Below are 25,221 nucleotides of genomic sequence, written 5' to 3' on the forward strand. Positions count from 1 at the left end.
TTTGGGGAGTCTGATTTGATTTCAAAACACCTGCAGTTAATGCGTGATGGTGTTGCAGCCTCTCTTTCCCCGAAAATTTAAAAATTACCAATATGCATTTGTTATATCTTATCTCGTATATTTTGGTGACAATTAACACTTTTCACAACATACATAAGCTCAAATTTCCGCTCACTCGCTTCGCTCACTCGCCAAATTATTAAACCAGGAAATAGATATTAGGGCAAGAGGCTTCAGCCCCCACTGATGGAAATGTCAAAAAAAAATTGCGCGCGAGCATAACTTGAAAACGGGGAATGTTGATATCGGACAAGAGATGTGACGTGAGCATGTCCCCTTTCCAAAATAATTGTGCCCGTTTGTAGGTACCAATACACTATTAAAGTACAGTGCTTCTAATATGACCTTGTCAGTATTGGTAAGTTTATATAACGGTCTGCGCGAATTTCGAATTTCCGGCCCCCCCCCCCCCCCCCCCCCCCCCCTATTGGAAAATCCTGGATCCGCGCCTGCATGATGATTATTGACCTCCTTTAAATTTATATTTATATGGAAGACTTAAGAAGACAACTGTTTACAGTCCAACTAAGAGTGTAGAGCATGCCGTGTAGACTAAAATGTGCAATGTTGTTCAATTTCTGAATTCTTTGTTTAAAAAACTTGCTTGCTGTCAATAGTGTATACATTTTTTATACGTTTCAAATGTCTAGTCCGGTTAAAAATAGCACGTAATGATTACATTATTTGACACGTATTTCACATTGATTTATCTTATCGATAAGCGAAACGATTTGCTTTAGTACCATATAACAAATATAACAGTAATGACAAGTATGGTTTTCCTGAAAATTGCATTATACAATGTTTATTCATCGTTATGGAAAATGTTGTATACTATACAACAATGGGCATTAACATTTTCCAGACCATTGATTTAATTACGTTTAATATTGAAGCTGTTGCCCTTTGTATATACATGAACTTGAAATAACAAGTAGCCTTGAAAGTGCCGCAATAAATCATGTGTGAGTGAGCTTGAAGTTTAATGGTGTAGGTTTGTTTGAAACTGTATAGCCTTTACTCTGTTTTTAATGAGATATATCTCCAATCAAATCAAATCAAACTGAGTGATGTTATCGTACAACTAAACAATATCAATCTTCTGTTCTCCTAAATAAGCCTGGGAAACTTGAAAATTTGCTTTACAATGTGAATTCATTGTCAGTGAAAATGTAATACAATACACAACAATGGGCAAATAATTGTTTCCAGACCAATGATTTAAGTAAGAAGAACTTACATTTTATACTGAAACTGTTGCCGTTGTATATACATCAGGCGCGGATCCAGGATTTCTTAGGGGGGGGGGCAAAAATTGAAATTATGCGAGCCAAATATTGGTTCGTAATGGTGACCAGCAGTGACGTAATTGGGGGTGGGAGGGTGCAGGGAGGGGCGAGTTTCCCCCTCCCTCCTCCGCGAAACGCGGAAGCTTTGACATTTCAATAAATTATTAGAGAAAGAAGACGATTTGTTGTACCGTTCCCAAAAAATAATCCTAGTCTGAATTGAGTTTTCCACCTCCCGCGCTAAGCGGAAGCTTACGTTTCATTAAATCATTCGAGAAAGAAGACGATTTGTTGTGTCGTTATCCCCTTTTTTTCTTTTCTTCTTTCTCCTTTTTCCTTTCTTGTATCTCCTCTTTTCCTTTTTTTCCCCTTTCCTTCCTTCTCTTTTATTTTTTGATTGGGGGGGGGGGGCAACAGCCTGGGAGGCAAGTCCTTTTGCCCCCCCCCCCCCCCGATCTACTTCTTCCCTCTTTTCTTTTCTTCTTCCTCTTCTTTTTTCCCTTTCTCTCCTCTTTCCCTTTCCTTCTTTCCTTCTCTCTCTCTCTCTTTTTTTTTTTTTGCGGGGGGGGGGGGGCCAAGGCCCGCTCGGCCCCCCCCCCCCTGGATCCGCGCCTGTAACCCAGAGATGTTAACAAATTTATAGGACCTTTTATTCAAAGAGATTCGATCATTCCTAGTCAGTGTGACATCCTTTTAGTATTTCGTATTTGCGCCCTCTTACGTTCAAGCTTTGGTAGAAATAAGTCACGTAACTAATGAAAACAACTTTGCCTTGTCTCCGGATTCTAGTCGTCTTGAGAGGGGTTTTTCCTCTATATTGTCATAATTTGTATTGCCACTTGTTCAGAAATGACTTCAAATCGAAGGGGTTCAGATACCAAAAGCAGGGAGAATGTGGCTTTTCTCAAGACGCGAGTACAAGAGGTAAAGTGTACATTGCCGATTATGCAAGGGCAGTCCCGTACGTTAAGAACCATGTTGCCTCATTAATGGTGGGCATTTGTTGTTTGAGATTGAAATAGTCTGATGGAAAGTGTTTATAGTGTTTATAGTTATAGATCGCACAGTAATTCTAAGAATCCTATACGCTTTATAATTCCTTTATTACAAGCTAGAAGAAATGAAAGCTAGATGATAGATCTATTCTTCGAATTCTTAGGAATTGAAATGGAAATAATTTTGGAACAACTGCAGAATAATTGAATATATTACACCAGTTTATGGTTGTGTGCGCCATTTTAAACAAAGCCAATGACCTAGAGGTCATGTATTTATGCGTAAATTAAGGTTGCGCCTATGCAAATTATGATGACATCACTGCCTACGCGCTGCGTTTGGCGCGCACATCATCATTTGCATGGGCGCAATCTTAATTTACGCATAAATACCACTGGTCAAAGGTTATTGGCCCTGTTTCAGGGCCAATGACCCGAGGTCAACTGTCTGCGCATGCGCACTGATACAACCGTAAACTGCAGAATACCCTAGACCTACCATGGTTTTACAGAATTAGAACTAACAGTCTGACAAATATTAGAAAAATAGAACTAGATCTAGAGGTCTAGAAGTCAATTACCAACAACCATCGACCAAATACTACTGAATGTAAGAGTCCAACGACCATCAACCAACAGTCTGACAAATATAGACTATTAGAAATTGAAACCAACGACCATCTACCAAAAAATATTGAATGGAAGAGTCCAACGACCATCGACCAACAGTCTGACAAATATTAGAAAAAGAGGCCGGCCCACGACCATCGACCAAATAGTGAGGCATATTTGTTTTAAAGAGCCAACGGCCAACGACCATCGACCAAGGACTCACAAATATTAAAAAAGAAGCCAACGACCATCGACCAAAGACTCACTATTAAAAAAGAAGCCAACGACCATCGACCAAGGACTCACAAATATTAAAAAACAGGCCAACAACTAATGACCATCGACCACCCACCAATACTAGTCTAGTCTAAGCACAAAACTAATTTTTTCTTTTGTATTTTTAGCATGAGACATTCCACTATAATAAGCACAAAACTATTATTTTTCTTTTGTATTTTTAGAACGAGACATCACTTGTTGATTAAAATATCTAATAGGGTCTTTGAAAGCAGACTAGCAGTGTAAGAGAGGGCACGAGGTACAAACAAATAAGTGTGTGGGACTATGAACGGGCTGGACATTTTGTGTTACTGAAAGAATTCAAGTAATTCATCTATTAAATGACTATAACAGACAATAAACAAGACAAAGGTAAGGAAAAGAATCAGTGCTTATCAATATAACAGACATTTTGCATGAAATAACATCAGGAAAGCCATTTAAATTTGTCACAAATTAGCGACAAACACACCAAATTCAGCGCTGCAATGACGCACAAAACGGCGTAGAATTCAACTTTTCATCCACTAAATGAATTCAAACACTTGCATTATACAATCTTTAATACCTTTATCACCGTTATCGCAAATAATAAAATCACAATCTATATCTACAGCTAATATATGAATACTAACAATATGGTAGGGTATTCTGCAATTAAGCCATAATTTTTATAATTTATTGGACAAACTTTATCCAATAAATCATAAAGAACATAGATCTACATGTAGTCTAGATCTAGGCCTAGAATTATACCTATAGAAATCTTCTTTTTCTTCCTCTGTAAATGCTACTTCATACAACAAAGATTACGCACTACAGTGTGGTGTGTGCCATGTCCAAAATGTGTGTAGGTCTAGGCCTCAATCCAGGTTCAAAATATACAGTGATGATGTGCTGTTAAAAACGTGGACAGCGATGTGCTGCCATCACTAGTTGGACGCTTCCTTCAATGCCCTTTTAAAGGCATCCAGAGAAAGGAAGTCTGCAGGATCCTTCTTGAGGTTGTTCCACTCTCTACTAGAGGTTGTTCCACTCTCTACTAGTACGAGGGAAGAAGGATGAGAGGAAATTAGATCTAGTCTGGTTGTTGCAGTAAGGTGTCCAAAAGCGAGAGCTGTGTGTCCCCTGGTGCGTGATGATGATTCTGTTTACAAAAGTGATTACGGTTAGATTTCATGCATTGCTTTATAGGAGCTAGAGTGAGAAATTAAATATAATGTCTACTCTAATGCGATAGTGTACTAGAGTCTACTAGTCTATACATGGGCGCTTGTTCAGAAACCTATCCAAAATTTGACCTGTAACTCCGGCGTGGAGATACCCTACTAAAACATACCCAAAATGAAGTAAATATTCATTACATGTCCATATAAATATCATGAGTTAAAATTTGTTATGTCAATTACCTGTTTCGTGTCAATTTTCTTGTTATTTTTGGAGTATTTTTTGGATAAACGTTGATATTAGTATACACTTTTTCACAGGTTTCACGGCAAACCGCTGCACAATACATCTTACAAGTGCATACCGATGGTGGGTTGCGGGCGGGCGCGTGCCTGTGTGAAGTTATCTACCGTAATGTCTCAGATCCTCATTACGGTAGATACTAATTTCACTAAAAATGATGGGTGAGATTGAGGTAGATTTAAATAAGACAAGTCAAAACTGAAGGGAAAATGGGAGCATGATGCTATTGAAACAAAGTAAAAATCAAATTGTGTAAATTTCTGATTTCGACTCGAAGTCATAAAGGGAATTTCAGACTGAGTTCAGACTGCAATTTTCTGTTTAGATCTAGTAATATTGTAATTGCATTTGGTTGAGTTTGGTAGGTCATAACCATCACTTCGAAATTTGTTTTACTTGCTAAAGTGACTTATGAAAAGCATTTATAGTAATTAAATAACACTCTTAAAATGCGTCCTATTTCAACTCACTTTAAAGTTGACGCAGACTGTATACATCATATTGCTTTATTTTCTGTTTTGACTATACAGCTTGAATCCGAAGTGACTTCTCTAAAGAAAAGACTGGATGGCTTGAGAAAAGCTAAGAATACAACCGTACTCAAGAAAGAGAAGGAGTATGTTTCTGTTGGTGCATCAGATTCAAATAGAACTAGTAAAAGGTAATCTTATTCATAGAAAAACAAGTCATTTTTGTGTTGTCTTCTCTGTTTCCCTACCTTCTCATTTTCTACTTCAAGATTCATAGGCTTAGACTTTTAAAAAGAAATATTGATGTTCATATACTTTGATATATGAAATGATAAGTATTCATTTTTTCTGTGAAGTATTCCCCCTTCTTTTATACCCTATTCTCACCCCATGCCCACCCCTTCTCTCTCTCTCTCTCTCTCTCTCTCTCTCTTCTCATATGTTGCATCTTTCTTCTTTGGTATTACTTAAGTAAGTTGCAAGTTGAGAAGAAAATAATCTTACATGAGTTTCGGTTAAAAATAGCTTTTATTAAATCATTTTCACATGAGATAATTTAGATTATTGCATTCCATGTTTATTTAAATTTATTCATAATGAGTGAATTTCAAGCATCTTATTTTATTATAGATCTTTTAAATGTTCAGATATTTCAGTGTGTCCTGCATTGTTGTGATCATAGTTTATCATGATTAAAACCTTGATCAAAACAAGATTAACTAGAACAAAGGAGAATCTTTTTTCCCCCTTGTTATCTGTGCTATCAGACCATCAATCTCAGAAGATAAGAGCAGTGAATTACAGAAGAAACTGAAAGATCTGAGTCTTCAACATGCAGATGAGATGAGTGCCCTCAAGAAAAAACATAGTGCAGATCTCCAAAAGGTGCAAGTAAGTGAAATACAGCCAATCATGTCTCTGAAGGCCACTTTAGAAAAACAGAAAAAGTGACCCTGTGATCTTTCAACACCATATACTTCCTTATTCTTTATATAGAAGGAGACAATATAGGTGACCTTGTTAGACAGTTGGACGCAATAGGCGCATCTTCATCATCTCGAGGTTGCCAAATAGCCCGCTATTTCTGATTTGGGAAATAATCCCGAAGTTACAAATCGCGTCTTCATCAGCTCGAGATTCGAGACCTCGAAACTTGAAACTCGACCTCGAGAAATTAGCTTGAGATATTTGCTCAGTGTTCGCGCATAGTGCGAGTCTTCGGTCTGGTGAAGACGCACCGGACAAATAGCTGGATATTTTGCCAAATAGTGGGATATTTTGCACACTATCCCAAGATATCTTGGGATGACGATCCCGACCATATATCCCTCTAATTGCAACTTCGGGCTGATGAAGATGCAAATTAGCTGGATAGTTTGCGATCGAGATAGTTCAAATAGTGGGACATTTGGCAATCTCGAGCTAGTGAGGACAGGCCTATTGAAGCATAATTGGCCTCTCATGACTTTGGACTTTAGTTTAATGCATAGTTTGTTGGATTGTTTGTTTATAAATGTTTGTGAATTTTTTCAGACCATTCATTACATTTTTATAAGATCCAGATTAAATCATTAAACATTATTATTAGCAAGTCAGGGTGGCAATTAAGTTTACCGGTAGTTCTTTAAATTCCATGGACCTACGAGAAATCACACTATGTAAAATGTTTCAAATGAAAGTTTTGAAAAGGCAAACATACAAATACAATTTTAAAATAAATGAAATACATTTTTTTCAATGATTAATTTTGAAGAATGAGATTTGTTGCAAATTTGCAACATAAGTAATTTATTCATTTTTTTCACACAAATACAGCCAATCTGTGCTTAAAGGCCACCAAAGGAAAACACTAAAAAATGGCTACTGTAGACAGTTGCCTCTCAGTGGATCTGAACTATGCATGTTCTTTATTTAGATTCTAAAATAGGAGGATGTAGATGAGATAGGGGATAATGGGATAAAGATGTCAACTATATATACAGGGGGGTGTTCCACAAAGATTCTAAGTCAAACTTAATTCTAAGTTGGACTTAAATATTATGAAGTGCCATTTGTAGCCTCATAATGAAATATATTAAAGGCACACTGTCCTACTTGTAGCTACTGGCTCCCTCTATATAGAAAACTTCCCCAATCGGTGCCTGTTGGTCCCCCATGATCCTCTTTTTCTTATGTTAAATGAGAGCTGAGTTAATGAGATAGCCATCTGTCACAGTGACCTCGCTGGCTCACTGGGTGGTCTAATCTCTTCTAGCTGAAGTAGTAAAGCCTGCCTTTAAAAAGCAAAAATTCAAGTATTTCAGACTTTTCATAAATTCCACATCAAGAGCATGAAATCTCCCATGACAATAGATAATATGAATGATTTGAATCAACATTTTATGCCTTTTAAAATAACTTTTACAAAATATTTTCAAAGATGCTAAAGGCTTTCCATAATTGTCCAACTTAGAGATAGGTTCAACTTAGGATCTCTGTGAAACATCCCCCTGGTGGACTGTACAGAGAGGTGGCCGGTTGAACAGATTTGACTGTTTCTTTATGTGCAACTATCTACCAACATTTGAAAGTATACAGTGATAAGATAAATTTGATTGCAAGTTGTATTAAATTTGTTACTTGTATACTATCACAGTCTGAGAGAGTCCAACCCACTCCCCCTGAGAGTTGTAATCATGAAGAGGAGATACTTCAGCTCAAGGGTGAAGTCACTGAACTGAGAGAGAAGAACGCCAAGTTAGAAGATGTGAACTCGGCGCTCAAAGCAGAAAATATTTCACTTCATGATAAATTTGAGGAACTCTTCACAGAGCTAAGTCTTAAAGAAGCACAGTGGTGTGAAAAGGAAGAACAATTAAATTTAAAGGTATGGTATATCTGTGATGGGGGTAGGGGGGTAGGGGTGAAGTTCGTTTTTTTATAAATTCCTTTCTTATCAAAATTGTATTTTCTAATGTAACATGTAGTATTTAAACATAAAAGAAACAAGTTTCATTTTTATATACACTGTATCTTGCCAATTTATGTATTACTATGTTCACAGAAAATAAAGTTTCAGCTGATTTTTTTTCTTACAGCTCAAGTTGCAATGGGGAGAGAAGTACAGAGAATGGATGGAAGCCACTGAGAAAAAGATTGCAGAGTTGCAACGAGCCAATGAATATTTGTAAGTGTTTTGTTTTCTTAACTTTTTTCTTCAAATCCTTTGTAGCTGTATGTATAGACTTTGGATTACATTGATATTTTAATGAACATTACATGATTACATGTTGTATTATCTTCTATACTTTTTACTTGCATCTTAATGTGGCAAACAAGAATAATTTGTCATGTTCAAATTTCAATTTCAGTTTTTTGTTTATACTATTTAAACGTCACCAAATGCATGACCCTAACAACTAGGGTTAGTGCTTAATAATCAGTTTTGATAATTTGTTTGTTTTTTGTTTTGTTTGTTTGTTTGTTGCTTGTTTTCTGTGTTTTCATAAGATTGATCATCATAGCACTGATCATCATAGAGTAATATTTGAATTCTGTGGATCATGTCTCCTAGAAAAATCAAAAGAGACACATATGCGTATGCATGTTAACCCTATACTGTTCCTCGGTGCCTCTCTCTCTCTCTCTCTCCCTCTTTTTATTATTTCCATCGCTTATTTTCTCATTTCCCCCCTCCCTCCCATGCAGACGGACCTGCCTGAAATCTGGAGATTAGCAGTCTGAGCTGCGTTCTTCCCGTGTATCATCATTCCAAAGAGATCGGTATCTATCAGTATGGATTGGTTCCTGTTCCAGTCCTATTGTGAATATGACATTTCACTAGTTGATCAATGCACTTGTATCTCAACCCTTATCATGACCAAAGATTTGTTAAAGGTAAAGACCAGTATTGGAAACGCCCCAAATTTCAAAAAATGAAATGGAAGCTCTTATTACCAATCATGTGAAAGAATATGTTTTGACTAATACATGATGATAAAATTTTTGCCAGGAAACCGCCTACTAATTGATATATTTGGTAAATTAGTTTATCTACATGGTCTGTGAGAGATAAACGCACGTGTCGCGCACGTGTGCGTATAGTCCCATATACATCTTTCTGTGTACAGTGCTTGTAACTTTACGAAGACTGGCCCATATTTCTTATCATTTTGATGATTCCAGAACCTTGCAGTACACACCAATACTTATATGCTAGATCAACCTTTTCTGATCGATTCCACAACTTTTCTTTCACAATGCAATCGCATGACCATAACTGGTCTTTACCTTTAAGGCTGAAGGAATCTACTTTTCCTTTCCAAATTGGCAACTTTTATTCTTAAAATGCTTTTTCGAACATCCTCCTAAAATATTGCAACAACAACAAACAGAGTTGCCAATTTAAGGAAGGGTTGGTTTGCTCGATGTACATGTAGTGTTTTAGTTTAGGTGTGCAGGCTGAATATGAACCTTCAGATCGTCCTCAAACACTTGGAGTTACAGCAACAAGAAGGAGAAAACAACTTTCTAAAGAAATATCTCACCCATGATTTTTCTGAATATTCCTAATATTTATGTAAAGATGCCAATTTGTAGAGGTGTCGTGGTCCGATACGTCACCGGAGTGTGGATCACATGGTCTGCGGTTCAAGTCTCGTCGCAGCACAGTTCAAGTCTGTCCTTTTGCAAGACATTAATATGCTTTTGCCACACTTGACTCAGGTGAGGTAAATGGGTAGTACCTAGACACGAATGAATTCCTTGAAATGCTAGAGCGCCATATTGGCAGCCATGTTAATAACTGTGGAGCACCAGAGTGTCAAGTCTGACAGATATGAGCCCTGTACAAGAACCCACTATTATTATTACCGGTATAATGATTTTGCACATGCCTATATCTTGTGAAAGTGATTGAAGATTTGAATGTCCTGTTTGCCTTAAAATACGTTCATTAATTGCACGGTTAAAAAAGGGAACTATTCATTCGTGACATTTGTGACATTCATTTCTGTCTGTATGCTTCATTTTATTATCTAGTCTCACAATGCAGCACCTTAATTGAGTATGAAAAAAGAGAAAAATCATACCCAATTATTTTGTAGAAAATAGAGTGGAGTGTTTATAGGCATATAAGGACTCATTTCTATTGTGACATTTGACATTCAACTTTATTTGAAACAAATTGTTACATGAAAACGTCAGTAGTATGTAGGAAATTGAGCTTTCAAAACAAACAGTATTATATTACAGTGATCATGGTGTGATTCCAATGAATTTGTATGTGATGTTGAGAGGGCTTTTGAAAGGGTGTGTTTGTACTTGAAGATTTTGAATAATGACAGGAGAATGAATTTCTCTCTGAGGTGCATCATAAGTTGTGATAATTTATCATGAAAGCTAGGATTGGAACTGAGCTATAAAGTCCAGATCTACAATGACTTGGTCAAATTCTGATTTATATAAAATATGTGTGTTTAACATATTATATTTGTATCTATGTTGCATTCATTGAAATTGTATATAGAAAGAAAAATGTATCCATGCAATGTATCACTTGGATAATATAATGATCCCTTTTATTCTGTTATAAAGATTCTATTAGCGAGGGAGTCGTATAGTACACAATAAATAAAGCAACAAAACCTAAAAAATATCCCTCCTGTTTTAATTACGATATTTGCACCAAAGAAGCTGACTCGCAAAACAAACTGATTTGATCAGCTTTGAGCAAGTGATATAGATTGGTTTATTTGATTATTAAAAACCCTCCAAATAATTATCATTGCCTAATTAGAAATAGCCTAAAGTGTAACAATCATCTATACAATAATTTGTCTACTACTAGAATGTATATAATCGCAACATTTTTAAAAAGTCCATCCTATCGTCCTTGTTTTCACGAAGTGACGGTAGTGAGGAAAATCGTAACGCAAAGTGAATGCAATTTTTTTTCACTACCGTCACTTCGTGAAAACAGCGACGCTATATATATGGGCCAACAGAAAAGGAGTATGTACACAATTAAAATTAAGATAAAGCTACTCAGATGGAACCTAAGTCAGGTATATTGCAGGCCTTCTTTTGAATGTTACACTTTCACAAATGTCATCATTTTACTACTTCATGTGATGATTTATATCTTGTACATATATTTTATTATAACTTGTTATGATATACGCAAAGATCTATTTACTTTTGTCAATAACATGTTCTTACTGTTGTCGTTTATATTTTGTTTACATGTAGATATTGAACTACATGAGGTATAGAAATCTACACACATGTATTGCATTTCCATCATGTGAATGTGATTTAATCATAGTTTTATTTATAAATATATAACTGCAGTTTGTGCTTCCTAATTCTTGAAAAATTATGATGAACTCAAAGTTAATCATACTCTCTATGCAGAGTCAAAAGGGTGTCAACTGATAAAGTGTTATAAGAACTTCTGCCTCCAAACAGAAAATATACTCTTTATGACACATGTATGGTATAATGTATGTTCAATCTACCAGTCATTTATGCAATATAGATTAAAATATATTCATTTGATGTACCAACAACATTAATTGATGACTCTTGTTATGGATTTCATAATATTGCAGGAATTATAATCCAATGTCATCATATAATTATGTTATCCTTGTTATGTGTATTACGCCTGTGCCACCAAAAGATGACATGACTTTCTTCTTCTTCTTCTTCTTCTTCTTCTTCTTCTTCTTCTTCTTCCTCTTCTTCTTCTTCTTCTTCTTCTTCTTCTTCTTCTTCTTCTTCTTCTTCTCCTTTTTTTCTTCTTCTTCTTTTTTTTCTTCTTCTTCTTCTTCTTCTTCTTCTTCTTCTTCTTCTCCTTTTCTTCTTCTTCTTCTTCTTCTTCTTCTTCATCTTCTTCTTCTTCTTCTTCTTCATCTTCTTCGTCTTCTTCGTCTTCTTCGTCTTCTTCTTTTTCTTCTTCTTCTTCTTCTTCTTCTTCATCTTCTTCTTCATCTTCTTCTTCTTCTTCTTCTTCTTCTTCTTCTTCTTCTTCTTCTTCTTCTTCTTCTTCTTCTTCATTTTCTTCTTGTTTCTGTTCTTCTTGTTTTTCTTCTTGTTCTTCTTCGTCGTCTTCTTCTTCTTCTTCTTCTTCTTCTTCTCTCTTTCACCTCCTTCATCTCTATGTTCATCATTTTTCTTCTTCTGCTTCTAATTCACCTTCTCCATTTTTTCCTTCATGTCTGATATTAGTTGTAACAAATGCACGCTTAGCTATTGATGCTCAGGTGTATACGCATGCTATAAGCATTATACAAATGTCATGAGAGCACGTGTACGTACTAATGAGAAGAAATATAATGGATCTGTGAAAGAGATATCGTGAAGAATTAGCTAAGGGACCGGGAAGAGCCAGGAATGTGACTCTGATCAAAGAAGTTTGTGAGGGTGTGGTGAGAATGGGGGTTGGGGAGTGCATGTAGGAATCGAGACCTATAGATCGAAAGAAAAGAGAGAGAGAGAGAGAGAGAGAGAGAGAGAGAGAGAGACTGGAGAAAGACGGAAGGAGAGAGATCGAGACTGGAGAAAGATGGAGAGAGAGAGAGAGAGAGACTGGAAAAAGATGGAGGGAGAGAGAGAGAGAGAGAGACTGGAGAAAGATGGAGGGAGAGAGAGTGAGAGAGAGACTGGAAAAAGACGGAGGGAGAGAGAGAGAGAGACTGGAGAAAGATGGAGGGAGAGAGAGAGAGAGAGAGAGAGACTGGAAAAAGACTGAGGGAGAGAGAGAGAGAGACTGGAAAAGATGGAGGGAGAGAGAGAGACTGGAGAAACTCAACAGTCAAATTTTAAATTAACGGTAGGGCCGCTTCACAACTCTTATTTTGCCCTTCATTTGGATTCAGCTCATACCAACTCGCTTGTGCTTGTATTTGAACTCATGTTGGTAGTAATCATGGACAGGGGCGGCAATCCTTGGCCCGATAGGGGGACACGTCCCCCAGGAAATTTAGAAATATAGCTAGAAAGAAATATAGCGGAAAGAACGTACATATTGGGCTTAGGGATTTTCTAGAATGCATAACTTCAGCATTCAACATTTCTACATTATTGTGTGCTATCACAATCATGATTGTTTCATTTTCCCTTTAAGCAGGCGCTTAGCCAGGGGCGGTAGGGGCAGTAAGAGGACATAGGACGAAAACGGAGCAAACAAAGAAACATTTTTGAAAATCTGACAAGGCGAGAACGATACAACGAACCCTCTTCTTTCTCCAATAATTTAATGAAATGTCAAAGCTTCCGCGCTTCACTCGGAAGGGGGGGGGGGGGCAAATGAATTCAGACAAGGATTAAGAGTCGAGAATGGTACAACGAATTCTCGATCTTCTTCTCTAATAATTTAATGAAACATCAAAGCTTCCACGCTTCGCGCGGGAGGGCGGAAACTTAATTCATCAGACAAGGATTAAGAGTCGAGAATGGAACAACGAATCTTCTTTCTCTAATAATTAATGAAAGGTCAAAGCTTCCGCGCTTTGCGCGGGAGGGGAGAAACTGAATTCAGAGTAGGATTAGGAGTCGAGAATTGAACAACGAACCATCTTCTTTCTCTAATAATTTTTATTAAACTATGAAAGTTCAAAGCTTCCACGCTTCGCGCGGGAGGGGAGAAACTGAATTCAGAGAAGGATTAAGAGTCGAGAATGGAACAACAAATCTCCTTCTTTCTCCAATAATAAATGAAAGGTCAAAGCTTCCGCGCTTTGTGCGGGAGGGGGGAGAAACTGAATTCAGAGAAGGATTAAGAGTCGACAATGGTACAACGAATCCTCTTCTTTCTCTAATAATTAAATGAAAGTTCAAAGCTTCTGCGCTTCGCGCGTAATGGGGGGGGGGGGGGGGGGGGCAGCGAGCTGCCTGAATATAAATTTTGATATCTTTTCTCGTTTATTTTGGTGATAAATAACACTTTCACAAAATACATATTATGCTTACATTTTTGCTCGCTCGCTTCGCTCACTAGCCATTAATTGTAAAACCACTGAAAAAAAACGTTTTCGAGCAAGAGGCTATACTGGTTGTGTCTACACGGAAGTTAGATGGTGTTGTTTGGCCTTAAATTCTAAGTTTAGCAAGAATAGTGTGATAGAAGAAGGGTTGGTTGGAAGAACAGTTAAAGAAGGATGAAGGGAAGGAAGAAGACAGAGGTAGCCCTCCTGAACTGGTTGTGTCTACACGGAAGTTAGGCTATAGAGATGGTGTTGTTGGGTCTAAAATTCTAAGTTTAGCAAAAAATAGTGTGATAGAAGAAGGGTTGGTTGGAAGAACAGTTAAATAAGGATGGAGGGAACAAGGAAGACAGAGGATCGAAGCCCTCCTGAACCAAAAGACATTAATGCTAAGACAGGGATTTGAACCCCGCACCTTGTGGTTCACAGTCCAGTGACTCATTCATTGGACTTCAACACCTCTACAACCCTTTTAACACTGGCATAGATTTATTCTTGCACTAGAAACGGTTAAATAATCTTGCAGCCCGTGGAATGTCTATCCCACAATAAATTCAATGTGGCAAATGTAGTGCATGTAAAGAGTTAATAATATTGGCACCAGCGTTTATAGATTTGTGAATTGATGCGTGATGATAATTCCTACAAAATTGGTTTGTTTCTTTCAGTGATGGATTGATGGAGGTGACATAGACCAACTCATAAAGGTCTCCTACTCCTACACACCAGAGAACAAGAATGCCACACTCTCAGAAGACAACTGGTATGAAACTATTCTTTTTCAGTTTTAATGAGAGAAAAGGGTTGTTGTAATCAAATTCTTGAATATCTAGGACTCCTAACTGGCTTAAAGGGATAGTTGAGTTTTGTTGCAGAGGGCGCAACACAAAATGATTTATTTGTGAGATAATGAAAAACTGAGTGTCAAATTTGAAAGAACAAACAATATAAATGACATAATCAGAATAAACGAAAATTTGAACCAGCCGTTGAAAAAACGAGATAGCACCATACATTTTATACAAGCAAATGCCGACGTTGGCGTATTTGTGTTGGTTATTATACGCTCAAACGGCTCAACCAGTCAGTCGTGTATTGTTATTATTAATTAATTGATTAATTAATTAACGGTCACCATATTTTTTTGGAAAGTGGCTGGAGATGAATCGGTATGATCGTATTGGCTAAATTTCACACATTTTGGGGTCTAAAAGTTACCTTCATAGCAATTTAAGTTCCTAAAAGAGCACTAGAAATATCATAAAGAATAAGAGCAATAACCATGCACTTTGGATGCATTTGCGGTCTAAAACAAGAACTCAACTATCCGTTTAAGGGTAAACAAACATTTTGACTTCCATCAATTTTTCAATTAAAAGTCTTAACAAAGTGGTGATACAAACGTAGTAAGAAAGGGTCCACCTGGGTCGTAATGTAAATAAGCGTGGATCTTACTACTATAAACAAACTAGACTCAAAATAATTTGAGAATGTCCCCCCCCCCCCCCCCTTCACTTCATCACCAAAAGTTAATATCAATTGATTTTTTGTTGTTGCTTTCTCTTTTTAATTAAGGTTGTTTCATTAAGTAAAACAAAAGTTGTATGAAGTCTCATAGTGGGAGTGTCGTGGTCGGGTGGTTTAAGGCGCTTGACTCGAGGGTTCGAGTCCCGACACGGCACTAATATCCTTTGGCAAGATATTTACCTGCATTTGCTACTCTCCACCCAGGTGTTAAATGGGTACCCGGTAGGATGCGAACGTTCATGTGTTTGGACGAGCAAGTGTGCGCTTGTAAAATGGCGACTGGCTGGAATGCTCCCCAGGGAGTGGAAAATGTGCACACATTGTGTGCGGGTAAGCCTGAATCCGATGACCGGGGTAATATATCTGTAAAGCGCTTAGGCACATCGTTGGATCGGTGTATTGAGCGCTATATAAAAAAACGGATTATTATTATTATTATTATTATTATTATGATTTTTATTATTATTATTATTATAACAATAAAATAATGTATACACATGCATAACATGAGTTGTTTGTTACTCCAGTAGTGGAGCTGTATTTTCTTCTCTTTACTAGAATTACTATTTTGTTATCTTTATTTTTGCAGATGCATATTAGCTAGGACCTATCACCACCTGGTGGTGGGATGGAGAAAGTTGCAATCTCCGAGTAAGTTTCTCATAGTTGTTTAAAAACTAATGTAGTCTGGATTTCAAGATTGTTGTTTTACCACAGTGCTCTTGACTGCTAAGATGCATTAGTCTAACCATGACCAAGATCGTGATTTATTTTATTTTAATGATTTGCTTCAAACAAAAGTTAGATTTCTATTAGCACCATCAAAGAAAATCCTCATTTCTTCAGCTTCAGGATGGGTGTGTGTTTGGGGAGGGGAGAGCGCTAAGGCCGGGGGAGGGGGGGGGGGGGGGGATCTGCACGCCTACTTGAAATAAAGAAACAAAATCTTTTCTTAGTATCACTCCAACCAGAAGTGGATCTGTTACAATCAATTCAACACTAATTTCATATTTTCGTCATCAGTTTCCCTCAATAATATAATTAGTACAATTATGTTGTGGCAAAACGTACACATGGCACAGTTTCACAGAAGTGCATACACAGAACTGAATGAATATCTATACTAGGGTATTCTTGTTTGTTGTGTATTGGTATTGATGCAATTAACCCATTGCTTACGGGAACCTGGTGGTCCCTGTGTAAAGCCTATGGGAATAAGATAATTCAGTAGTCAACGGGTTAAGATTGACAAACCTCTTCTTGTTATTTGAGTACAGCATGAGACTTCTTTCAAGGAGGACATAAAAGAGAACTTCATGGTATACAGTCTAGAACCAATCCTCTTTTTCTTACACACTGATCGAATCACTAGACGCGTCATCATCATCTCGAGATTGCCAAATAGACCGCTATTTCTGATTTGGGAAATAATCCCGAAGTTACAAATCGCGTTTTCATCAGCTCGAGATTCAACCTCGAAACTTGAAACTCGACCTTGAGAAATTAGCTGGAGGTATTTTGCTCAGCGTTAGCGCACTTGTGCGAGTCTTCGGTCTAGTGAAAACGTACAGGACAAATAGCTGGATATTTTGCCAAATAGTGGGATATTTTGCAAACTATCCCAATTAAATATCTTGGGATGACGATCCCGACCAAATATCCCGCTAATTGCTACTTCGGTCTGATGAAGACGCAAATTAGCTAGATAGCTTGCGATCGGGATAGTTCAAATAGCTGGATATTTGGCAATCTCGAGATAGTGATTGAAGCCTACTTAGTAATCTGCCTCAGGGCTTCAGGACAGGCTGCATCCAAGGTAAGTTTGCTTGTTAATTGGGACGAACCCCATCTCCAAACACGCCAAAAAAATGCCAAACCGGAGCCTGACCGCGACGTTACGAAGGGCAACTACGCTTTACCGGCAGAAATGCCAAGCCCGAAACATTTCAAAACGAAGTGTGATCTTTTGGCGTGTTTTGGCGTGTTTGGCAAGTATAAACGCTCGCAGTTGTAACATCGCGATGTTAGGTCACGTGACTTTAGGAGCGGGCTAGATGTCGTCCTTGAAGAAAATGATAGAACGATAAATACAAAGAATAACATAAGAGAAGGTGATAGAAGGAAAAAACAAAGAATAACATAAGCAAAGACAGAAAGAGAAAGTGATAGAAGAAACAAAGAAAAGACATAAAGAGAAAGTGATATAAGGAAGAAACAAAGAATAACATAAGGAAATTAAGACAGAAAGAGAAAGTGATAGAAGGAAGAAATAAAGAATAACATAAGGAAAGACAAAAAGAGAAGGTGATAGAAGAAAGAAACAAAGAAAAACATAAGGAAAGACAGAAAGAGAAAGTGATAGAAGGAAGAAATAGAGAATAACATAAAGTTTGCTATTCCCCGTGTTAAAACCTTTTGGACTGATACTTGTTCCCGTGATCAATTAAATGACCAAGCAGGTCAACGAGCTCCCATTCGACCTCCTCTAGCTTCTAATGGGCGTTGTCATTCACATGTTGGAATCTGGAATGCCCGTTCCATGTCAAACAAGACTACATGCATATGTGATATGATACTAGACAATGATCTGGACGTCTTAGTCCTGACAGAATCCTGGCTAACAGGTAACCAGGGAGATGACCTAGTAATTGGTGATATTAAGTCAACACTTCCGAATTATGATCTGTTGCACTGTCCTCGCATTGGATCCAAAGGTGGTGGGATCTGCATTGTGTATCGCTCTTCGGCCCAGGTGACCTTGAACAGTAGGATTGAATTTACATCTTTTGAACTTATGGATGTTACTATCCGGTTCTCCGCGGTATCAGTTTTCAGATGTTATGCAGTATACAGACCTCCGCCTTCGGCAAGCAACAAGTTTACCTACAACATGTTCCTGCAGGAGTTTCTCACTCTTCTTGAGTCTGCGGTAATTTCAGACAACATGCCCCTCGTTCTGGGTGATTTTAACATCCACATTGACGATGGGCTCGACACTCAGGCTAAGTCCTTCATGAACTCCATCGATTCACTGGGCTTCTCTCAACACGTAAACGGGCCGACCCATCGGGCCGGCCACACGTTGGACCTGATCATGTCGAGAAGAATAGATGACATTATTTCATCGGTCCGCATTCTGTCCGGGCTCTCGTCTGATCATTCAGCAATCATCGCTGACGTCAACCTTACCGCTCCCAAGAACACAAAGAAACTTGTGCAGTACAGGCAATTTCGGAATGTTGACATTGCATTTTTTAAACAAGATATTCTGAATTCTTCCCAGGCTACGTCAACGCCAGAGCATTCTTCTGAAGCAGTTGGTGGGTACAACGATAACCTGATCCAGCTAATCGACAGACATGCCCCGTTGAAGAGAAAGAATATCACAGTTCGACCATCTGCTCCCTGGTACACGGAGGAGTTGAGAGAGGCCAAGAGAATCAGGCGTCAAGCAGAACGACAGATGTTGAGCTCTGGCCTTTCGTTCGACAAACAACAGTACCAGGAAAAGTGTTTGTCTTATTACACTGCTCTCTACGAAGCCAAATCCAAGCATTTGACTGCTAAGATTGCTGAAGCTGACACCAAAGAGCTTTTTCGCATTGTCAAGAGACTTACTTCTCCTTCCAGTCAGGAAACCATCCTTCCTGAACACCGGACTGCTGTTGCATTGGCCAATACTTTTGGAGACTACTTCAATGATAAGATCGCCAGTACCGTGTCCGGAGTTCAGACCTCTGCTGCAAACCCACAGTTTATGTCTGGTGCAAATCGAGTGCCTGACTTGGGGCCAGACAAATGTCTTTCAGAGTTTACACCTGTTCCCCTAAATCAAGTGAAGAAACTCATTGACTCGCTCAAGCCTAAATCATGCAGCTTGGACCCGGTGCCATCGTGGCTCGTAAAGACTTGCGTTGACGAACTTTTGCCGATCATCACATCGACAATCAACCTCTCCCTCATGTCTGGTGAAGTCCCCGAAGCATTTAAGACCTGCCTCATCACACCTCTCTTAAAGATCGAAGCCATCGCCCGACAGGAATGACTTTAAGAACTATAGACCAATCGCCAACCTACCCTTCCTTAACAAGGTGTTGGAGAGGTTCGTATCCATTCAGCTCAGGTCTTATCTGGAGTCCAACGACTTATTCCCAGCGAACCAGTCGGCGTACCGGCATCATCACTCAACAGAGACAGCCTTGTTAAAGGTTGCCAACGACCTTCTGTTAGCAGCTGACAACGGACTTGAAGCCTGTCTAGTCCTTTTAGACTTTTCATCTGCATTTGATTGCCTGGACCACGCGACTCTCTTCAATCGGCTCGAAACCTGCTACGGTATAAAGGGATCTGCTCTGGAGTGGATAAAGTCATGTCTTAGTGGTCGTTTCCAGAGAGTAACTGTAAGGGGGTCACTGTCACAATCCTTTTCTCTCCGTTGGGGAGTGCCTCAGGGGTCGGTAGTGGGCCCCTGTTATTTACCCTCTATACTGGTCCTCTTTGCCATGTAATCAGTTCGCACCATGGTATCCAGCACGCTATGTACGCAGATGATACCCAGCTTTACCTCGTTATGAGAGCTGACAGAAGAGATGCCATTAGTAGACTTTCAGATTGCCTACGTGATGTCAAGACATGGTCCTCAACCAACATCTTGAAACTGAATGAAGCGAAGACGGAAATGCTGCATATTTCTTCTAGGTTCAGGCAGCAGTCTGGTGATTTTCCCCCTCTGGATCATTCTGGAGTTTGTGTGCAGAAGTCGGAGTGTATACGAGATCTTGGTGTAACCTTCGACAAGCACCTCTCCCTTGCTCAACATATACGCAACAAGTGTAGGACAGCTTCTTGGGGAATAGCCAGGATTGGCAGAATCCGAAAGTATCTCAACAATCCTGCTACGGAAAAACTTATCCATGCATTCGTTTCATCTCACCTCGATTATTGTAATAGCCTTCTAGCCGGTCTACCTCAATCCCACATTGCACCCCTTCAACGCATGCAGAATACTGCCGCTAGACTATAGTCACACGTACCAGGAAATCTGAACACATTACCCCAATCATTCAGTCTCTTCACTGGCTACCGATACAGAAACGCATTGTCTTTAAAATCCTCCTCCTTGTCTACAAAGCTATCCACAACCAAGCCCCCTCATACCTACAGAACCTCATCTCACTCCGATCCTCATTAGCTTCCTCTGCATCTCGACGTTTACGCTCCCATGCTACTGCCCACCTTCAACTGCTACCTGGACCTCGCACCAAGACACGCTACGGAGACCGCTCATTTACAGTTATTGCCCCCAAGTTATGGAATAATCTCCCCATTTATATATGAGAAGCCCCTACATTAGAATCATTTAAGTCTCTCTTGAAAACCTACCTCTTTCCATAACTGTGATTACCCTTCCTCTCCCCAAGTTATTTATTTTAAGCGTAATTAATATTACCTTGCAGTTTAATGATATTGTCATTTCTATTGCATAATGTTGTATTTAAGATTTAAGATGCATAATTATTATATTGAATTTAATAATTTGCATTTGAGTTTAAGTTGTATTTGAATATTTCACATGGTTTATGATAATTCTGATTCCATATCTGGTTCATTTATAATTTCAATCAATTTTGATGCAGTCCTTATTTTGCAGTTTAATGATATTGTAATTTATATTGCATAATGTTGTATGATATATATTTTAAGATGCATAATTGTTACATTGAATGAATATAATAGTTTGTATTTAAGTTGTATTTTAATATTTCATATGGTTTATTATAATTCTGAGTCCATATCTGGTTTATTTATATATTCAAATCAATTTCGATGCGGTCCTCATTTTGTGTAATGTCACATTCTTCTTTGCCATTTACTTGTAATTCAATGTTTTTAACATGTTCCTTTAGTATTTCTCACTTTTCCTTCCTTATCCTTCCTTCTTTCTCTTGCGCTTAGAAATTGTATTAAGCGCATTATAAATGTAATGTATTATTATTATTATTATTATTACAACATAAGGAAAGACAGAAAGAGAAAGTGATAGAATGATAAAAACAAGGAATAACATAAGAGAAGGTAAAAGAAGGAAGAAACAAAGAATAACATAAAAGAAAGTGATAGAATGATTACAAAAAAATAAATGACTTAAGAGAAGGTGATAGAAGGAAGAAACAAAGAATAACATAAGGAAAGACTAAAAGAGAAAGTGATAGAATGATACAAACAAAGAATAACATAAGAGAAGGTGATGAAAAGAAAAAAACAAAGAATAACATATGGAAAGACAGAAAGAAAAAAATGATAAAGAATATAATAATAATAATAATAATTATAATAATAATAATAATAATAATAATAATAATAATAGTGTTTGCATCGGAGTGCCGCGCATGCGCATTACCAACTGAAACACGCCAAAACATCACTGAGCTTTTCAGTCGGTGAAGTTTCAGCACAAGTGTAAACGGGTGCGCGAAACATAGTGATTTTAGGAAATGAGGTATTTGACAGTATATATAAATGCGCCTTCTCTCTCTCTCTCTCTTTCTATTTATCTCTCTCTCTCTGTCTTTCTATTTCTCTCTTTCTCTTTCTGTCTCTCTCTCTCTCCTTTTCTATCTATCTCTCTGTCTATCTCTCTCTCACACTGTCTTTCTCTCTCTCTCTCTCTCTCACACACACACACTCTCTTAATCTTCCTTTTTGTTTGTTAAACAACAATGATCTTGATCTTGATAATGACGATGATGATGTAATACTGATGCTGAGCGTAAGCGTGAGAACTGTGAAAAATGGATGGTTATTATTATTTTGAGGGTCAATTAAGAGATTTTCTGAAATATCAGAGGCTGGAATATTAATAAATAGAGGTGTATTCATGTTTTGAAAGGCTATGTTAGTGGCCCTTTAAGTAGGTCATATTTGTCTTTTTCCAGAAACAAAGGAAGAGTGAGTGAATGAAAACTAATGTAATTGGAGCATTAATTTAGAAACTAATTTTGATATTCATGTATGTATACTGTCCAATAGAAGATTAATGTTCATTTAAAGTAGAAAAGAAGATATTGAGTAAATATGTATATCAATTATACTACTAGGATATACATATTAAAGTCTTTTCTCTGGATGGACTGAATCAAGTGTGTGTGATCATGTTCATACTTTACCCACTGTGTACTCGTCATGACATATAGGTGGACTCTTTGATAACAAGGTTTGAGGTAAAAAATTAGTTGAAACTAAGGTTTTCTAAAAATCATGAGTTTGATACAAAACAAAACTGACGAATGACAATAAGATTCGTCCCTTTATGGTCTCATTTATTTTGTTCTGGCTTATATCACTCTCTTTGATAAAAGTTGCCATTTTCAATAAAGATAATTATTATTAGTAGTAGTAGTAATCAATCAGAAAAAATATAAAATTGGTCACCATTAATAATTCAGATTTTCTAATAACTGCTGTCGGCAGAGATTACATTTTTGATTAAAATTATATAATGATAATAATGATAATAAATTTATTATTTTCATCAGACACAAAGCGCATAAACAAAAACACAATTACAAAAAGAGACAACATTATCATACGAAGCTTACATTAAAGGGACTTGGTAACATTGTTCAGATGAGAGATAGTGGTGTTAAGGTAGTGACTTCAATGCTAGATGTACAGTTAAAGATAATCTGAAAATTTGAGTGAAAACAGACATTATTCATGGTACAAATTGGGAAAAACTGATCTGATCGATTCCTTAATTCTCCCAACTATATTATTACAATTTAATTACATTTAGGTGAATGAAAATCTCACAAAGCAATAAAATGGCTCTACATTCCATTCCAGACATTTAAGTGTCTTTTTATAGCCTGTTTTATGTCTTTTTTTCATGGAAAAACGGTTGGGAAAATTCAAAAATGGTTGGGAGAATTAAAAAATGGTTGGGAGATTTTTTTTGCATGAGGGTTAGTACGTACAGAAGAAGGAATATAGTAAGTAACATTTTATACAAAAATTGAAGTAATTTTTTTTTCATCAACCTTCAACAATGTTACCAAGTCACTTTAATTCAAACCGAGAGGATTTTTTTTTAAAAGGTACTATGTCCCTTTTGCAGCCAACATCATATTCTGTAGAACTTTGCAGGAATTATGAATATGTCATGTTTGTCCTATCTGTGTAGTTTAAACATCAGCAGTGTCTTAGTATTCAAATTATGCAAGGAAATTCGTTTACCTTCTAGACTTCACAGTCAGACACTATTGAGTGACTGACTGACATATTTTTTCTTTGGTAATAACTTACATAAAATGAGCTGTAACAGGTACATGAACATTTGTCTACATCTAGAAACCACTACTTGTAATGGCCAAAAATTAAATTACTGATTTAATCTTTGTGCAGCACAAAATGTACGACCGATGGGTAAAAGGGTCTGAAAATCAGACTATTACTTAGGAGATTGCAATCACTGAAGTCGATTGACAATTAATGGTTGTTATTTCCCTACTAGAAGCCATTTTCTAGCCCTTTCCTCTTCGGGGAAGTTCTAGATTAGTACTGTCTTTCAAATGCCATTGGAATTTAACCTACCGGTATTCATTTTTGGCCTGCAAATGGGACATTATAGTAGCTTTAAGGTCTTATGTATAATACGATTATTAAAGGTAATACAAAGTTTTGGGAAATTTTGAAAATTGGGTGGATAGTAATTCTTTACAATTTTGATATATTTGGATAACCATGTGGATGTCTTATAAAAACTAGAAAATTTAGCTCCTAAAACACTTCTGCTTTCAAGAAAAATTTAATATAAAAATTTATCGGTGCTCCCAGTAAATTTTGATAAATTCCAAATAGCGCCTACGTACGGCTGTACAATGGTAGCGGAACCATGAAAATCTCAGAATATGTAGTTGAGATATATAATTTCCAAACGAGAATAGCAAATCTGTCGATTTTAGTCAAGAAACATTGTTTTTTAGCTTAGGTAATATCTTGACCTTGAGAGGGAGCTATACAACAACAAGAGTTATCATTTACAATTTAGTAACTTTAGACTCGATTTCAACCGCGACAACGAGCACTGAATATTGTAGGATCGCATGTATGCTTCCAATATGTTCGTTTGAACGAAATTCATGATCCCATACCAAAACTTTGTATTACCTTTAACGCGTATATAGCCAGTGAAGATCGTGGTAAGAGGGAAGACGTGGACAATTTTTTGTTTACCAGGAGTGAGCCATGCTGCTTTATTTTGGAGGCTCTGAAGGGAGTTGAGACCATAATGCGATATACCATAGAGTAGCGATTACAATAATCTACACGAGCCAAAACAAGAGATTTTACAACTGCATGAGAAGAATCTTTATGAACTTCCTTATTCTACTAAGGTTACCGGTACGTAAGTAGAAATTAACAGATTTTGATACTTTGAAACATGATTTGACATATGCTTGTCAAAGGTAACACCTAATATGCAAACAGATAAAGGTAAAATGATATGTTTAACCCTAAAAACCCTTAAAAAAAAGAAATACATAACAAATTA

The 25,221-nt window shown here is 37.3% G+C and overlaps 2 protein-coding genes across 3 annotated transcripts; both read left to right on the forward strand.

Annotated features, from left to right (window-relative positions):
* Positions 1–2,061: 2,061 nt before the first annotated feature.
* Positions 2,062–9,124, forward strand: LOC576303 (tuftelin). 2 transcript variants are annotated; one of them, XM_030977647.1, is made up of 6 exons: positions 2,062–2,273; positions 5,236–5,366; positions 5,943–6,060; positions 7,811–8,041; positions 8,253–8,341; positions 8,863–9,124. In XM_030977647.1, exons 1-6 carry the CDS (start codon positions 2,199–2,201, stop codon positions 8,888–8,890), a joined length of 672 nt encoding a protein of 223 aa, XP_030833507.1. In that variant the 5' UTR covers positions 2,062–2,198; the 3' UTR covers positions 8,891–9,124. The 2 variants fall into 2 exon arrangements, with proteins under 2 accessions (XP_030833507.1, XP_781716.4); XM_776623.5 differs by having other exon boundaries at positions 2,063–2,273; positions 5,943–6,066.
* A 9,113-nt stretch (positions 9,125–18,237) lies between these two features.
* LOC105444571 lies at positions 18,238–19,713 on the forward strand. Its single transcript, XM_011678989.2, has one exon. It carries the CDS (start codon positions 18,238–18,240, stop codon positions 19,711–19,713), a length of 1,476 nt encoding a protein of 491 aa, XP_011677291.2.
* Positions 19,714–25,221: the final 5,508 nt, after the last annotated feature.

This window comes from Strongylocentrotus purpuratus, unplaced genomic scaffold (genome assembly GCF_000002235.5).
Source record: "Strongylocentrotus purpuratus isolate Spur 01 unplaced genomic scaffold, Spur_5.0 spur5_scaffold_1, whole genome shotgun sequence".
Classification (NCBI taxonomy): Eukaryota; Metazoa; Echinodermata; class Echinoidea; order Camarodonta; family Strongylocentrotidae; genus Strongylocentrotus; species Strongylocentrotus purpuratus.

Coding starts and splice junctions, on each gene's coding strand:
- LOC576303 (XM_776623.5), top strand. CDS start 2,199: ATGACTTCAAATCGAAGGGGTTCAGATACCAAAAGCAGGGAGAATGTG. Junction 2,274..5,235: donor TCAAGACGCGAGTACAAGAG/GTAAAGTGTACA, acceptor TTGACTATACAG/CTTGAATCCGAAGTGACTTC. Junction 6,067..7,810: donor CAGATCTCCAAAAGGTGCAA/GTAAGTGAAATA, acceptor ATACTATCACAG/TCTGAGAGAGTCCAACCCAC.
- LOC105444571 (XM_011678989.2), top strand. CDS start 18,238: ATGATACTAGACAATGATCTGGACGTCTTAGTCCTGACAGAATCCTGG.